We start from the raw sequence: 17,805 nt of genomic DNA, 5'->3' as shown, positions 1-17,805 counted from the left end.
TCAAGAGGAACATTTAGATGAAAGGTCACAGGGTCACCACAACCATTAGTGATCCATACTGAACTTTGAATGGAATATTAGCCAGTAGTTGTTGACCTATCTTGCTCTAAAATAAGATGTTGGACAGATTGAGGGAAGACTGACTGACATCACTCATTCGCCATGCCTCATCACGAGTGCAGGTGAAAACAAGGCACTGTCATTCATAATTTGTCTTTAGATTTTAATTTAGTTCTTCTTTTCGCCATACATGTTTGCTAAGTAGCCATCATTTCTCCGACAAGAGCAGCTCTGCTTCTGTGAAATGCTTGCAGATGTTAAACTCCAGTCGTCCTTTTTTGAGGTACTGGTTTTATAGATACAGATAGCCAATCCAATAAACCAGATTGAAAAGGCCAAAAGCAGTGGGAAAGAATATTCGTGAGTAAGAATCAATCTTGGAAACCCGCACGTGCATTCTGTTTTCGCGCCAGGCACCTGAGCGGCAGTCATCGAAGCAGCAGAAGAAGCTGGTGCAGTCTTTTCCATCCAAACACTCGTAAGCATAGTCACCCTCCTCGTGATAGGGCACAATGTTGTTCATCTGCAGTAGGGACGTGCCAGGTCGGATATTCACCATGCTGGATGCTTTCTGCTGTGGAGGTGAACACACACAGGTATTTAAGTGCGTTATTATTACATTCAGTGGGTTCAAAAGAAAAATAACACAGAAAAAAGAAGGAAGAAAATGAGTGTTAGGTACCTGTGTGTTATTGTTGGCTTTCGCCTTTTTGGTCTGCCTGTTGCTGGTGAAGTAGTGCAGAGTGCCATACTCCATGAGGGCAGCAAAGGTGAAGATGAAGCAGACAGAGACGAACAGGTCCATGGCAGTGACATACGAAACCTTGGGCAGGGACTTCCTGGAGATGGTGCTTAGAGTAGTCATGGTGAGCACTGTGGTGATACCTAAATGGATTGTCACAGAGACGAATTCCTCAGTGGAATATCAAATACTCTACATTCATTTTAACGTGTCCGACAGCCAACACATACATCAGTGAAATTCCACAGCAATGAGGGGTATTTTGACCAAGTTGGATTCAGTGGTCTTTAGCTTGTCTTGGTATTTGGTATTCCTTGCTATAAGGTGTAGAACAACTGAGTTGTTGTGGGCAGTTAAATGGCCCCACCTCAAAAGACTTGATCTGAGTGATGTGATCCTATATGAACACGCTATTTTCTGCCATCAATATCCAGGAGCTGACTGAGAAAAGGTTTTCAGAGCCTTTAAAGCTTTTATTTACACATTATGTTGAAGATCGATGGCCAGTACAGTGATTTAAAGAACAGGGCAAAATTGCGCTCTGACTCAGTTTACCTGTGTATGAAATAAAAAAAAATATTGGTAACACTTCATTTTACAGGTCTGCAAATTTCATGGTTAGTAGGTGATAATTGGCAAGCAACGTATTTGAAATGTCTTTGAAAATATGAAACCTAGAGATGTGCGGGCTGGGACGGCATCCTTGTTGATCCAGAAGGAGACCCAGGACAAGACTACGATCATACTGCAGGGAATGTATGTCTGGATGGTGAAGTAGCCCATTCTCCGACTCAGGTCAAAAAAGATTGTCATGATAACATATTCCCCTGAAAGTTTAACAACAAGGTAGATATGGAGATAAAACATTAATTCAAAGAAATTAGGTAAGGCAGGGTAAATTAGAGAACAGAGAAATGTTTTGAGTTTTTATTTACACACGCTATTTCAACATGAATTACCTACTTGCATATGGATTACTAAAGTAAATGTACAGACAAGAATACTGTACACATACATAGATTTGGTTTACATCATGGTAAAACAAATGCAGCACAAGGACAAATTGAATTTATGTATTAATGTTGGACCGTACTCTTCCCTAAAACTAATCCAAGTTCTACTCTTGTAATATCAGTGCCTCATGTAAATAATATTATAAAAAGTATGGTCTAGACCTGCTCTATGAAAAATACAATGTTGAAACCTCTGCTATGATTTAGCACGATATAAATAAAATTTAATTGGCAACATGTAAGAGAACTTGGCCATCATCTCTCACCTGACTGGGTGTGTGCCACATCAGAGGTGTTCCTCAACCCTACAAAGGCAAACTGGTAGAGTCTCCAGTACCGCTGGTCTGCTACCTCCACTGCCCGTCTCTGCCACCGGTACATGATCTCATTTTTGGGATAACCATCTACAGAACCCCCCCCCCAAAACAGACACATAATACATCAATTAAAAACCTTTACTGATGCCTATACTATACAACAGGAAGCTCACATCTGTCATTCAGTGTACTGTACATCACAAGGGAAAGTTGCACCATGGCAAGGCAAAGGGTAGCATTCAAGATGGAATTGACCTGCCCAGTCTCATAAAATTTCTTCAAATGAGCAAGATGTGCACTACAGTATGTGGTAGGCAAACATGAGGTTTGATATGCATTCCTGTAATAGTCATTAGTAGGTCGTTTGTTCAGTTGTGAGCTAGTGCTTACTCCCAGGCAATACAGTGTGGAAGTAAATGGTAAATGATCTCACTTATATTGCGCTTTTCAACCTTCACGGTTCCCAAAGCGCTTTACAGCTAAGTCTCATTCACCCCTTCACTCACACATTCACACACCAATGGCGACCAAGCTGTCATGCAAGGTGCCGGTCTCCATCGGGAGCAACTTAGGGTTCAGTGTCTTGCTCAAGGACACTTCGACATGGTGGGGACCGAACCCCCAACCCGCTCTAACCAGCTTTACCTCCCATGTTACCAACAGTGCTAACCACTGCGCCACCATGCCGCCCAAGTAATTGCTCACTGAAGGTGAAAAGAAATTCCCGATGTCACTTGTATTTTCTGCCAAGATGGTGGTGCGTGTGGATGCAGCAGCCAATAGTTCCCTGAAAGTCTGCTACGTTTTTCTTTTTATTTGTTATTTTTTCGCCTTTATCACTGAAGTGCATACTACCTATGACAGAAAAAGGCTTATCATTTGATTGGATTAAGTACAGCGAACCACGAAACGATCACTGCTGACCACCCAGCCAGACCAGCTGGACCAAATGCCACCGCAAGTGGTGCGACAACCCAAGGAATGGGGAAAGAACACTGGGCTAGGAGCTAAGCTAACCTAGCTTGGTCATAAGACTACGCCACTACCCAGCCTACTCCTACCTAATGTGCGGTTGCTGGAAAATAAAATGGACAAAATAAGACTGAGACTGTTGTGCCCACATCTTTATAAAGACCTGGCTCCACCACAACATCTCAGATAAAACTATTGCATTCGACGGGCAGACTGAACGCAAGACGAGGGTGTTTACATCAGTGATGCTTAGTGCTCAAACATAGTCAAAGTTGATGGACAATATTCCCCAGATGTCAAATGTTTAATGTTAAGATGACGACCATATTATCTGCCTGGAGAATTCACCAGTGTTTTTGTTGCTGCTGTTAACATTCCCCCAAATGCAAATTCAGTGCAAATGCACTGCAGTATGCTGTATGTATCAGCAGTCACATGACAAAGCTTTTTTATTGTAGGTGGCAATTTTAACCAATCAGAACTCAGAATTGTTTTACCTAAATTCCACCATTATGTCACCTTCCCCACCAGGGGAAACAATACCCTGGATCATGTTTACACGAACATTCCTGGCAGCTACAACCAGCTAGTCAATGTCATTAATGACATTTTTAACATATCACTGTCCCAGGAGAGTTTCAAGACACCATCTGTACCTAATAAGTCTGCAGTGTCTAATCTAAATGACTACCGCCCTGTGGCACTCACCCCCATTCTGATAAAGTGCTTTGAGAAACTGGTTCTCCAGCATATCAAAGACAACATCCCAGCCAGCCTGAACCCTCACCAATTTGCATTCAGAGCCAAAAGATCCACAGAGAATACCATCTCCACCGCCCACCGCTCAATCTTCACACACCTTGAAAATAATATTTCAGGTCAGCATTCAGATCAATCACCCGCATGAAAATGATGAACTCAGCTCAGCAGCTACACACCCCAATCTGAACACTGGAGGTCCCCAGCTGTGTGCTCAGCCCACTCTTGTTCACGCTGTACACCCATGACTGCAGAGAACTGTTGTGATGTTTGTGGATGACCATTTCAAACAATCATCAGTGATTTCAAACAATGATGAAAAGAAATTAACAATCGCTCAGGGTGGTGCATGGAGAACAACCTACTGCTCAGAGCCCAAAGGATATTAAAAGCGATACAGAAGTATCTGCTACCATACCACCAGACTACAGAGCAGCTTCTTTCCTCAGGCTGTGAGATTCTTCAAATCCACCTTATCCTCTGCACTCAACATAAATGAATGACATGGAACTTTCTGTTATGCTGGTTTTGCACATTGCCATACCACTACCTTTTGTGTAATATATGCTTATATATATAACTCTATATTGTTTATATTTGTATTTTTATTAAATTCTAACTTCAAATATTTGTATTATGTTCTGTGTGTGTAGCATAAAGGGGGCTACAAATATAATTTGTGCAACCCTGCATCGTTAAATGACAAATAAATTAACCCTGTCCCGTATAAATACACTTGGTTACGGTCAGGGAAAACGTGTCATGTTTAAGGTATGGGATTGCCTCAATGGTTAAAAGAAACCAATATTGACTGTTAGTAGCAGAGAGGACATGGTTCAAGGTATCTGGTGTTGAAGTCACATGCTTTGACTTTTGATCACACCTCCTCTTTTAAATGTTTTGTGTTGGTATAACAATGCCATTCTACTTCCAACACTGCAACTGAGAGAGCATTATTTGCACAACTGCAAGAGGATGGATAAACAAATGACCAATGCGGTGAGTTCTCTGTAGTTGTTTAGTAGTTTTATCGATGATATTACCACTGGTTTGTGCTCATTTGATGACATTTAGTGCGACTGTACTGGTCCTGACATTTGCCCTGAAAATTGTTTTTCACTAGTGTGTGGAAGATTAAGATCATGACAAGACATGAGGCCCAAGCACAATGCAAGAGACGAATGAAGGATGACACAGACAGCATGAATCAGACTGGGAGAGGGTACATAATTCATTAAGTCTGTCAGAGAAAATGGATCTGGGTGACCTCCTCTCTCTGCTGGTGGAGCATATGATAGATTGGTACAGGCTTAGAGAGAGCAGCCTCAAGCAGATGAGCCTTTTGGCAAGGAGAAGGAACAAGAGCTTAGCCACTATGCTAGCCCAGACAGAGGCCCCTCTCTCTGGGCAAGTTACGGAAGTTGAAGTCGAAATGGCAGGTCAAAAATGGGAGGGGAAAACGTTTGACCACCTACAGCTTGAAAACTCCAGTGGACACGAGTGCTCATCCATTGGAAAGTTATGCAGCTTAAGGTAACACTCCGCATTAATAGTCAACCTGACAAAAACAGAATTGTGACAGAGAAAAAGCAAGTCTCAGCGTTGTTTTTTTTCCCTCCCAAGTGTGACTGAACACAGTAAAGGTAGTTCATGTTCTCTGTAATTATACCTACAAATGCAGGAAAAAAATAATGACCATTACATCATGCACCACAAATTGGGGTCACCTAAAAGAGAACTACATAATAAAAATGCAAATGCCTATACTAAAGCTGCACAGACAACAATGATTTTTGAAGAGTTGATAGTTCAACATTAAAACTGGCTACCAAAAAGGTTGTATAACTGTCCTACCTCAGTGTGTACATGACTCTCCCATTGCTCCACAGCCTCAGGAGGCGGTTGGGAGTGGTGATCCAGTGGGCGTCTGATTTGCGGGAATTCCTGAAGAATGTGTCAGGAATCCATATTTTGCCTACCATGTTACTGTTGAGCATGAGCAGCTTCATCGAGCTGTTGAACTTCAGTCGGCTGTCATACCATGTCTGGGCAAAGAAGATATCAATGGTGTATTCCTGCAACAGAGTTAGGAAAAACATGCAAATACAGCCAATTAAAAAAATATCATCAAAAATACTAGAAAATATCTTATAAATGAAGAATTCGTGATGAACACTTGAGGAGTTCTATAGAGCCAACAGGAAATTAGTTATTGGATTGGATGGAATGCCAAGAAAAACAGGACAGTAGTTCACGTTACATACTAAAGGTAAGCGGTAAGTGGCTTCTAAATCATGACATGCCAAACTTCTGTATATCATGTTGAACTAGAAGTCATATGAATTGGATGGTGGAACTAGCTACCTAGCCTTGCAGCCTACCACTATGTCACACGTTTTGTTGCTCTGATTGGTTATAGCATCCAGAGGCATTTTAGTCTGCGCCAGGTGATAACGCCCCTTGGAAATCGAAAATCGAAAAACATTTGCGAATCGGTCCGACGATGCCAGGCTAAAAACACAAATTGTAAAAACACAGTTTCATTGTAACTTGCACATGCTGGTTATTTAACATTAGATGAGTAAGAGGGTTTTTCCATCCATTATCCATTATATCAGCAGAGAAAAAGAAAAGGGAAATCAGAAGAAGCAGCCTCACCATGTTGATGGGGTCCACTGGTCCGATGCTGTTGACATACACGGCTGTTTCAATCACTGTCGGCCTTACTGAAACATAACAGAAGACATACTGCACTGACATAGACAGCATCAACTTTTGAACATGTTTGTTAGCTGCTGTCCAAAAAGATGCTGTCCGTCTTATCAACCTAAATCATAAAGTGAGGAAACAAAGAACAGCATCTATCCCTATAATAATATAATACTGTATATCTCCCTTTTTGCCTAAATAAAGGTCATTCTGGGTGTATGCATCTAATCATCATCATGGGGCAATTCAAGTTGCATGGATATTTGCTAATCACTTTACCATTTTACATTGCTAAAGTTATCTAATCTCTGGGGCCACCTACTTAAAAAGATGATCTTTAGAATAAAAATCAGATTCTTAGTAGCAGGACAGTTTTGTCGGTGGACAGGATGAGGGTTCATAGCAACTTCTACAAGTTGGTAGGTGCGTTGGGCAGTGAGGAATGGAATTGGTTGCAGATAAACACCATTTCTCAGGGAAGTAGCAGAAGGAAAAGGAATGCAATGCATAAGGAACTGGACATTTCAAAATGTGCAAAAAATGCCAGAATGCTCAAAAATACACTGCATTATATTAAGTAACAGGTTAGTGAAACAGTAATGTAAATAATGTCACTTAGTGTCAGCAAGTGTTTGTTTGTTTGTACTTTAGAAGCTATTACAGCTATTACAACTACTCAATCTGTATGAACACCTTTACAATGAACACTAACCCTAATCCTGGATAATGTAGATGCTGTTTTCTATAACAACCTGACAAGAATGGAGGATAAAGATAGCAACTAAAATCCTCAGAATGTGTTTAATAGCAACAATATTTGAACAACTCATCCACAGTTGCTATATTTTACACATGTGGCTAGTGTTGGATAAGCTGCATTGTTCTGACTGGCCCTGAACGCTCCGCTGTGAAGCTAGCTCTTAATGACATCTCAGTTTCACAAGTCCAGTCAGGCTGAAGTGTCCAGCTGCCTCCTCCTCCTCCATCCCCACTTAGCAAGCGAAACAGTAGGTAGTGGCATTTTCTATGTATTAGTAGGAGTATATGTATACATCTTTTATTCCAGATTACCGGTAGTTACGATTCCGAAATCATGCCCACCTCAGACGCTTGTCATCTCATCAGTCGCACAGTTAGCACTACAGCTAATTCTGTTATTACTATTCTGTCAGGGTTCACACAAGGTTGTTAAACTAACATTAGCCTACTTAAAGTCCTTGAATTTGGAGCAAAAAAAAAATCCAGCACTGGAATACTTGGAAAAGCGACTATTTTTTGGAGTTGGTTCTTGAAGTTCTTGAACATTTAAAATACTAATTATCTATTTGAATTCATTTCAGTATTTTTGTTTTGTTTTCACCTTGATCGTGAAGAGAGCAGGCACAATTGCAGCCCACTTTCAAAAGATAAGGAGAGGGAGATGAGGGAGAATGGTGAATGTTTATCAGAATAGCCAACCATTGGCTGTATTCCTAAATAAAGTAAATGAAAGATAAGTGATTCATACAAGCCTAATCTTTTACTCAGGAAAAATATTTGTTTATCAAATGTTCAGAAATAACAAGAAAATGCATAGATTTCTGGTAACACAGACTCATACTGTATGAGGACCGATCATGCTTACTGTTGTGTGCAGTCACCCCCCCCCCCCCCCCCCCCCCAAAAGACCCATTCTGCTGAGCCAGGAAAACCCTGAATCTCTATCTTAGCACATTATGCACATTCTTCTTAAATCCTTAAAGCAACATATGTAACCTGACTCAGTGGTCTACTACTACTGGTCATACCAGAACAAGCACATTTTTTTTATCATTTATGAATTACATTTTTCATTTGTAACAGTAAGAATGTGTTATTCTTTCTTTCAAAGCATAGTCTCTCTTTGAAAGTTGAATATTAAAGATACAAGGTTCTCTCCAGACAGCAGCAGCAGTTGATATGTAATTTCACAAAAGGCTCCATGCAATGACAAGGTAGTAACCCATACCGCACATGGCTATTTACAGACTTCTTTTGAACTCCCCCTCATCACTGCAAGCCGAGTGTTTTGTGGTAACAAAGCACATTTCCAGACAATGAACTTAACTTGCCTCCGATGTCAGGCCGCAGTTTGTTGTCGTAGCCCTGCAGCAGTTTATTTAGGATCAAAGTCACATCGCTCTCATAGACCTTAGGTGATAAGACCCAAGTCTTATTTATGGGAACATCTTCATAGTCCTCTTCTTCCTGTTTACTGGGCCCAAATGCTGCACTGTGAGGTAGAAAAGGAGAAACATGGTAAGAAATAAAGATATACAGTATTTACATATAATTCAATGGGTGTTTGTGAATGCCAGAAAATATATATATTAATCATATGTATTATATCAACTATATATTGTTGCTTTTGGCATGAAAAAAGTCAAAACGTTGTACAGCCTGTATTTGTATTGGTTTTCAATTTTCACTTAAGGCTCCAGTATTGACTACAGCACCGGGTGAACATTCCAGTATACTGTGATTTGTCGTTGAAGTCAAAAGCCTCACAGTCCCAGCACCTGCATTTAGGAAAAGGCCACAACAGGCAGGAGACCACCTATGCATTCAGACAGAAATAGCCTAACTTGTTCTAGATCTAGTCAGTGAAGGTGTTACAACCGTTCCCTGATGCCAATAAACTATATAGAGGAGCCAAGATAGCAGCAGTGCTGCGTGGGGCAGAACTCATCTCCCTCTCCCCCCAACTGGCCACACTTGTCTCTGATGCAACTGGGTGCATTGTAGTTGTAGGATCTCTGCCATGCTGGTGGCTTTTTGTTCTCCAGGAGTTTGTAGGGGTGGGCTGCCGTTTCTGTACTTTTGTTTTCTCCTGTTCACTTTAGTTAGGGAGGTAAGTAATGGTTCTGATTAGCTTTCTTTGTTTTGTTACATAATTTTTATCGCATCATCCTAGTAAGATTTGTTTGTTTGTTATTTTGGCCTTTGCCCACCCTGAAGTCAGTCCAGCTCCATCTATATAAAAACACATTGTAAATAAACACCTGTTGTTAAGAATCTGTAATCTATCTCTGTGGACACTTGGGACGTGGGGAAGATGGGGCTCATTCATATTGTGTCTCCCCTACACAGGGCGCCACAGAGGGGCAAATGATTGGGTGAGATGAGATCTTTTCCAATGGTCCACGTGACAGCTGGTTTACTCTGTGTTGGCTGAAGGGAAGAAATCTTGATTCAGTCAAAGATACCTACAATAGGCAGTGTGCACACAGAAACAATGCGTAGCAGTATAGGTCAAAGTTGGAGCAGGAAGTGGGTTTGGAAACTGACAGATGTTTAAAACAGACAGTTTGGATAACAACTTTGCCGTTCACCTTCACTTTCTTCCAAATAAGTCAGTTTAACTTGGAGGTCTGCTTAGAACCCATCTGATGTTCTGACTGCTGGTGTTTCTTGCCACATCAGATTTCTTTCGATAGGAATAAAACTATGGGGGGAAAAACTAGCTGTAATACAACTGAATTATCCTTCATCTTGTCTCTTGCTTTTCAAAGGTCCAATTTGATTCCTTTCGACACCTGACAATTATAGTTCACCTTCTGATCCGGTATGTGTCAGCCACCATGGCTGACTGCATTCAAATGTGATCAAGAGTTACTAACCCTATTTAGACGTCGGGAGTTTTGTCACTCAGTTCATTAGTTAAGAGTGTTCATGTGGAGGCTATTAGAAGAGCTCAAGCTTACTGTAACACACTGGGATACTGCCTTTAGCACTGAGTCCTGGGGAGTTCAGCAGAAGTTTAAAGTCACACAGTGAAAGCTGGTGAGGCAGAGTTCCACTGAGTCTCCTTGCATTGATTCTGAGTGTTGATTCAGCTGGACCCCTGCAGACTTTTAGTGATGATTCATTGATGCACCTGCACCTCTGCACCTCTTCAGTCTATCTCAGCATGTTCTTCTTCGGGGGCAAATCCAATAAAGCATATGCTGCCACCAATGATCACCAAAAGGTCTTCTGAGCCTGTGGTCTGAACCACCGTTTACTGTATTACATGCCGCTCTTGATTATGTTTCTGATATTCTTTAAAGACTTCTGACGCAAATTACCAAACTAACTGACTCACAGAAAAGAGTCCTGTTCTGTTGGGTCTCCGTAATGACATTATAAAGAGTACGGTCTTGGCCTGCTCTATATGTAAAGTGTGACTTTTGTTGTGATTTGGCACTATATAAATAAAAATTGAATTGAATTGAAATGAATGTAGTTGTAAGGAGATATAAGTATTTGTAATACATTTATAATATGTATTTGACAACAGCTGCAACTCCTCCTGTATGTAGCGCTGAATGACAATACAGCAAAACACAGTTGTAATAACATAAAATACATCTTCATCGGAGAAGTTATAATTGTTGACAAAAAAACACCTAAAAATGTCTGTATGTCTACTTACAACTACATTATAATGTGTTATAAACCATTTACTACAGTTTGTATAGTTCTTATAAATGCAAAAGTAAAGTTTTAGAATTGAATTGATCTGATACTAGTGTTAGGTGTAAGGTGTGTTTTTTTCCCCTATCCCAGAATGAGAATGTATTGAGCCAGACCTTTCCCCAAATTGTGGTGACAGGTCTTGCTATGTGAGACTAGTTGAGCATCTTGTCTTGTCCTGCCTCACTCCCATCATTGCAGTGGCTCGCGTCCTCATTCAAGTCTATGCTTGCGTGCGTCACACAAGCCAATGGAGATGCTGTAGGTTAATGTAAGTAGCTAGCTAGTTTAATACACTTCACAGTCTTACCTTCAGAGTTTTGAAGAGAGTTTTAAGAGTTTTGAGAGTTTAAAGCGCTTTGGGAACCGTGAAGGTTGAAAAGCGCTATATAAGTGAGATCATTTACCATTTAAAGTTGTTGTGTCCAAGAGGAAAATGTTGCTGCTCACAATAGTCTTTTATTATTAATCATCTTTTTATATGGAGATTACTGAATTCTGACCTGTTTCTCCTAATCCCCCCTTCAGGAGAAATAAGGAGCAAAAGAATAAATCAAAGTATCCTGTCCAGTTTGCTCTACAAATAATGTTCATGTTTAGAAGGCATTTGAATGTATTTGTGACAAATCAATGAGAAATTGAAGTTTATATGTAGATCTTGACCCTTGAGCAGTGAGACAACTCTGAGAACAGATAAAACACAGACTTGAGAATTGAATTTGATTGTTGAGACAAATTCCTGTTATTGTGCAGGCTCATTTATCAGGCAAACAAGTTTTCTCTTGGGTCTTACTGTTACCTCAAGAGCTGATTGATACAAATAAAGATCAGTGAGAGGGGGAAAAAAAGAACATTTTAAGATCTTAAATTAGGATCGGGCTGAGACAAGAGGAAGGCTATTTCTCAGGAGCTGTATTTAGGAAGTATGACGAAATGGCCAAAATCTCACATTGATGTTAAATTGAGCACAGTTATAGTCTAGGAGAAATAGGCTGAACAAAGGAGAGATCTTATTTTGACTTTTCCTATCCTCTGGGGTGGTACGTGCCCCAGGAGCTGGTGTAATGGATTGGATTTACACAGATGCTATTTGCACCCAGGTGACAGTAGCCAACTATGCAATTTGCACCCGGGGTGAAACCAACCATACTGCAACCGTTTCACAATGTTAACCACATGTTAGAGAGCCTTTAGTTGAAAGATCATGGATTGGGTTAAAAAATAAAAAAATAAAAAATTATGGACTTTGTCGCTCTTTATTTTACTACGTCACCTGACGTCCTAAAGCCGAAAATAGACAACGCTAGATGCTCACAAATCATGCCTGCACGTGCACGTGTGAAACTGAGATTTAAGGTGAGCACAGAGAAACTTTCCAACCTTCAGCAGATGGATATGAAAACCAACTGCACATACATAGTTCTGCACAGTGAAGGAACAATAAGCATTTATTCTAAAGTTTTTAAAGTCAGGGTCAGTTTACTAATCCTACTCAGTCTACAAAAACAGTCGTGATGACATTGTGACATCAGCTTGGGCTTGAGACTACACATTTAAAACAGAAGGCATAAATTACAAACTATGAGCAAAGTGTTTGAAAGGCATGGACAATTACCAGGAAGAGGGGGCCTAAAAAAGGAAGGTATGTGGGGTGCATTATGGGAACTGTAGGATCCAGGAGTTTGACCCCTCGGGACTAAAGGTCTAGATATATCCCTCTCCATTCTTTAAATGGAAGCAGTAAGACCTCGGATTGGCTCTGTGGGTTGGACAACATTGACTACAGGTATTTCAAATTCAACAGATCACTATGTGAAAACTGTAAATATTAAAGCAAGAGACAAATCAATTTTGAGATGGAATAGGACAGGCAGACACCATTCTCAAATTTTCTATTTTTTTTGGTTTGTTTTTTTGGTTACTCTACATACTTTCCAGGCCCTTGATAATATTTTGTTGGGTGAATTACGTGACCTCAAAGAAGTTGAATAAAAAAATGCATTGTCTACTCTTCTACCAAACATTTTTCAATTGGAGGAGTAGGCCTGTCCATACCAATTTACACCTCTGCGATCAACTGGCAGATATAGGTTTCCTCTGGGGGGCTGAGGTACATGAAGATCTGTGTTTTCCAAGGAACAAAATCATCCATTAGTAGCCCACATGGAATTCTACTGCTGTAGCCTACGAAGACCGATGAGAGCTTAAGGCTTATGACAGACCCTCTGAAACTCACACCCTGCTTTCATGCCCAAAATACATTTTAGAAATAAACGGGGTGCCACACAGATTAGACAACATGCAGATATATGGTTTATGGTTGGTTAATTTTAAGAACAATTCCCGAGGAGACAGAGGATTAAATGTTTTCCTCTAAGGCCCCAGCTCACACAATGACCCGCTGTCCTGTGAACACAGGTAGAATGCAAGATGCGGCAGCGATTCCAATCGAGGGCGAATGAGAGCCCGGAGGAGGCGGCAACATCTGCAGCCGACTGCCCTGACAAAACCTCCCTCCTCCACACCATGACGGACCTGAGACATCCCTGCTCTTTCGCGTCAATAGGTAGACCACAACCACTTACCAGAGTCCGAGGAGAGCGAAGAGCAGCCAGGGGTTCATGGCTTTGTCCCGCGCGGCTCTGACAAAAAGCCGCTTCATTCTCTCCTCCACAGCTGGGGCGGCCTGACGCGGTGCCCACGGAAACACAGTGGAAACTGGCGCTTTCTGTCGTCAGGTCGCGTCTAAAATGCAGCCGATGAGGGTTAAATGGAGCGACGTTACGACGAGAGTGATGCGTGCATGGTGTGTGTGGAAGGAGGTGGGGGGGGGGGGGCATGTGACAAAGCGAGTGAGGCTGTTGCCGCGGAGCTCACTCTGCTCTAGTCCATCTGCAGTGCCGCTAACAGGCTGCCCTACAGACGCTGCTCTCACACTGGCGAAAAATCTGTAGTCCCATTTCCTTCTACATAGCCCAATGACGGGATGGTTTTAGTTCTGTATTATTGTTTGCTTTTATTCCCAATGACGTTTACGTTGGCTACCTAAGGAAAACAGAGCTCTTTATGCAGATGAACCCTGTTTCACATTCACAACCGCTGCTGTGAAATCCGTTTGCAGCGCATAGGCTGTAGGTCCACATGATGTGCTGATGAGGACTGCTTGCATCGGGGACAACCAAAGGCTGGCAGTCTCTGAGCAGCTTGAGCAGTTGGGGATTGGATTGCCTTGCTCAAAGGCAGCTTGATGGAGTTGTTGGAGGGAGAGTGTTACTTTCATTCCATTCTACACCTCATGGCTTCTCAGTTCAGCAAGTCCATAATGGACCCACACACACCCCATTTAAATTTTATCAATCCAACAAAAATCCTCAAGTATCGAATAATGGCATTCAGTAAGGAAGTTCATAGAATGAATTATATACAGTTTAGTTCTGATTTCACATTATTCCAAAATATCACATTTCCAGTCCCACTGGTCTTTTACCACATAAGCACAATAAATTGAAGACTGAATAGGCCAAATATATTTCTTTGAAAATGAACAAAACCATCATCTGGTGGTGTATATACAGTGCATCCGGAAAGTATTCACGGCGCTTCACTTTTTCCACATTTTGTTATGTTACACCCTTATTCCAAAATGGATTAAATTAATTTTTTTCCTCAAAATTCTACACACAACACCCCATAATGACAATGTGAAAAAAGTTTTTTTGACATTTTTGCAAATTTATTAAAAATAAAAAACTAAGAAATCACATGTACATAAGTATTCACAGCCTTTGCCATGAAGCTCAAAATTGAGCTCAGGTGCATCCTGTTTCCACTGATCATCCTTGAGATGTTTCTGCAGCTTAATTGGAGTCCACCTGTGGTAAATTCAGTTGATTGGACATGATTTGGAAAGGCACACACCTGTCTATATAAGGTCCCACAGTTGACAGTGCATGTCAGAGCACAAACCAAGCATGAAGTCAAAGGAATTGTCTGTAGACCTCCGAGACAGGATTGTCTCGAGGCACAAATCTGGGGAAGGTTACAGAAAAATTTCTGCTGCTTTGAAGGTCCCAATGAGCACAGTGGCCTCCATCATCCGTAAGTGGAAGAAGTTCGGAACCACCAGGACTCTTCCTAGAGCTGGCCGGCCATCTAAACTGAGTAATCAGGGGAGAAGGGCCTTAGTCAGGGAGGTGACCAAGAACCCGATGGTCACTCTGTCAGAGCTCCAGAGTTCCTCTGTGGAGAGAGGAGAACCTTCCAGAAGGACAACCATCTCTGCAGCAATCCACCAATCAGGCCTGTATGGTAGAGTGGCCAGACGGAAGCCACTCCTTAGTAAAAGGCACATAGCAGCCCGCCTGGAGTTTGCCAAAAGGCACCTGAAGGACTCTCAGACCATGAGAAACAAAATTCTCTGGTCTGATGAGACAAAGATTGAACTCTTTGGTGTGAATGCCAGGCGTCACGTTTGGAGGAAACCAGGCACCGCTCATCACCAGGCCAATACCATCCCTACAGTGAAGCATGGTGGTGGCAGCATCATGCTGTGGGGATGTTTTTCAGCGGCAGGAACTGGGAGACTAGTCAGGATAGAGGGAAAGATGAATGCAGCAAAGTACAGAGACATCCTGGATGAAAACCTGCTCCAGAGCGCTCTTGACCTCAGACTGGGGCGACGGTTTATCTTTCAGCAGGACAACGACCCTAAGCACACAGCCAAGATATCAAAGGAGTGGCTTCAGGACAACTCTGTGAATGTCCTTGAGTGGCCCAGCCAGAGCCCAGACTTGAATCCGATTGAACATCTCTGGAGAGATCTGAAAATGGCTGTGCACCGACGCTTCCCATCCAACCTGATGGAGCTTGAGAGGTGCTGCAAAGAGGAATGGGTGAAACTGCCCAAAGATAGGTGTGCCAAGCTTGTGGCATCATATTCAAAAAGACTTGAGGCTGTAATTGCTGCCAAAGGTGCATCAACAAAGTATTGAGCAAAGGCTGTGAATACTTATGTACATGTGATTTCTCAGGTTTTTTATTTTTAATAAATTTGCAAAAATCTCAAAAAAACTTTTTTCACGTTGTCATTATGGGGTGTTGTGTGTAGAATTTTGAGGAAAAAATGAATTTAATCCATTTTGGTATAAGGCTGCAACATAACAAAATGTGGAAAAAGTGAAGCGCTGTGAATACTTTCCGGATGCACTGTAGTATACTAGTATATTTTCCCAAACAACTGATTGAGGTCACAACAGATGAAGAAAACTAACAGTGTTTAAAGATATTTAATTGTAGATCTATTATTATTATTTAGGTTCTCTGAGGCCATTCAGCCAGGTGACCAGTAGAGAGTTGACTCAACTCCCCAGCCACTCTGACATGGCTGAATGGGTGACGATGATCTTGGGGTGATATCGACACACTCAGATAAATATAATTTCAATGGGCATTCATGCTTTGACATATTGAGCAGTCTTAACCTTATCTATGTTAAGTGTGGATTATATATACAGCGGGGTCCAAAAGTCTGAGACCACATTGAAAATTTCAGATATTTTCATGCAAACCTGGGGTTTGAGGATTCAGAAACATTTAAAAAAATGAAGAAGAAATTTTTTTATTCTGCACTATTTTTAGGTAGGCAATCAAATTTAAGCAAATTTGTGGCATTGACCAATTTAACTCCTTCATACAAAAGGTCAGATTTCTTTGAGTTGTATCCCTTCCATCAAAGCATGCGTTCAGATGACAATCAGATACTCCGATGAGTAGGTCAAATCCAAGTGTTCACCTTTTATAAATATGGCTGTGCCTCAAGTTTCCATCAGATCATTGCTTACTAAGTAGCATTGTGATAGTGGGAAATATGGCATCAGGACTAAGTGAAAGTGACAGAACAGAGTTGGACACCTACACCGAATCGACTACACCCTTACCAAGGAGAGGTACCACTCCATTCTTCAGAGACATGCTGTATCCCTCTGGTTTGCAGCTTTGTGGGGAGGGATTCATACTGCAGCAGGATAATGACCCCAAACACACCTCAAAGCTTTGCAAGAACTACTTGAAGACCAAAGAAGACCAAGGAGTCCTGACTGTCATAGACTTTCCTCCATAGTCACCTGACCTCAACCCCATTGAACTATTTATGCGGGCACCTGAAGACTCAGGAAGCCAAGCCTTCTGTGACATCACAATTCAATTTCAATTCAATTCAATTTTATTTATATAGCGCCAAATCACAACAAAAGTAATCTCATGACACAAATAGAGCAGGTCTAGACCGACTCTTTATAATGTTATTACAGAGACCCAACAGTTCCCACCATGAGCAAGTACTTTGACGACAGTAGCAAGGAAAAACTTCCTTTTAAGAGGCAGAAACCTCGAGCAGAACCAGACTCTAGGTGGGTGGTCATCTGCTTTGACCGGTTGGGTTGGGCAGGCCCATGGCAGCAGCAGCCAGATGTACCAGGACCATGATCCACCGGAACATGCGAGACGAAAAAGAACAAAAAAACTCCGGGGAAGATATAAAGTTAGTTACATGCTTTGGAGGGACATGAATGTGTTAAGATGGAGAGGGAGAGGAGGAAAGCTCAGTGCATCATGGGAAGTCCCCCAGCAGTCTAGGCCTATAGCAGCATAACTAGGGGCTGGTCTAGGCAGGCCTGAGCCAGCCCTAACTATAAGCATTATCAAAAAGCAAAGTTTTAAGCCTACTCTTAAAAGTAGAGAGTGTGTCTGCCTCCCGGACCCA

General features: G+C 41.6%; 1 protein-coding gene across 3 annotated transcripts; it reads right to left on the bottom strand.

The window, feature by feature from the left end:
* Positions 1-352: 352 nt before the first annotated feature.
* gabrg1 (gamma-aminobutyric acid type A receptor subunit gamma1) lies at positions 353-13,707 on the bottom strand. 3 transcript variants are annotated; one of them, XM_070921056.1, is made up of 9 exons: positions 13,631-13,707; positions 8,663-8,823; positions 6,522-6,589; positions 5,718-5,938; positions 5,339-5,421; positions 2,082-2,219; positions 1,477-1,629; positions 743-945; positions 353-634 (listed from the first exon to the last, which is right to left on the bottom strand). In XM_070921056.1, exons 1-9 carry the CDS (start codon positions 13,705-13,707, stop codon positions 353-355), a joined length of 1,386 nt encoding a protein of 461 aa, XP_070777157.1. The 3 variants fall into 3 exon arrangements, with proteins under 3 accessions (XP_070777157.1, XP_070777158.1, XP_070777159.1); XM_070921057.1 differs by lacking the exons at positions 6,522-6,589; positions 8,663-8,823; positions 13,631-13,707 and having other exon boundaries at positions 353-627; positions 709-945; positions 5,718-5,845; XM_070921058.1 differs by lacking the exons at positions 6,522-6,589; positions 8,663-8,823; positions 13,631-13,707 and having other exon boundaries at positions 353-631; positions 5,718-5,845.
* Positions 13,708-17,805: the final 4,098 nt, after the last annotated feature.

The sequence above is a fragment of the Enoplosus armatus genome, chromosome 15, assembly GCF_043641665.1.
Source record: "Enoplosus armatus isolate fEnoArm2 chromosome 15, fEnoArm2.hap1, whole genome shotgun sequence".
In the NCBI taxonomy this organism is placed as follows: domain Eukaryota; kingdom Metazoa; phylum Chordata; class Actinopteri; order Centrarchiformes; family Enoplosidae; genus Enoplosus; species Enoplosus armatus.
This window is presented reverse-complemented; position numbering and strand designations above follow the sequence as displayed.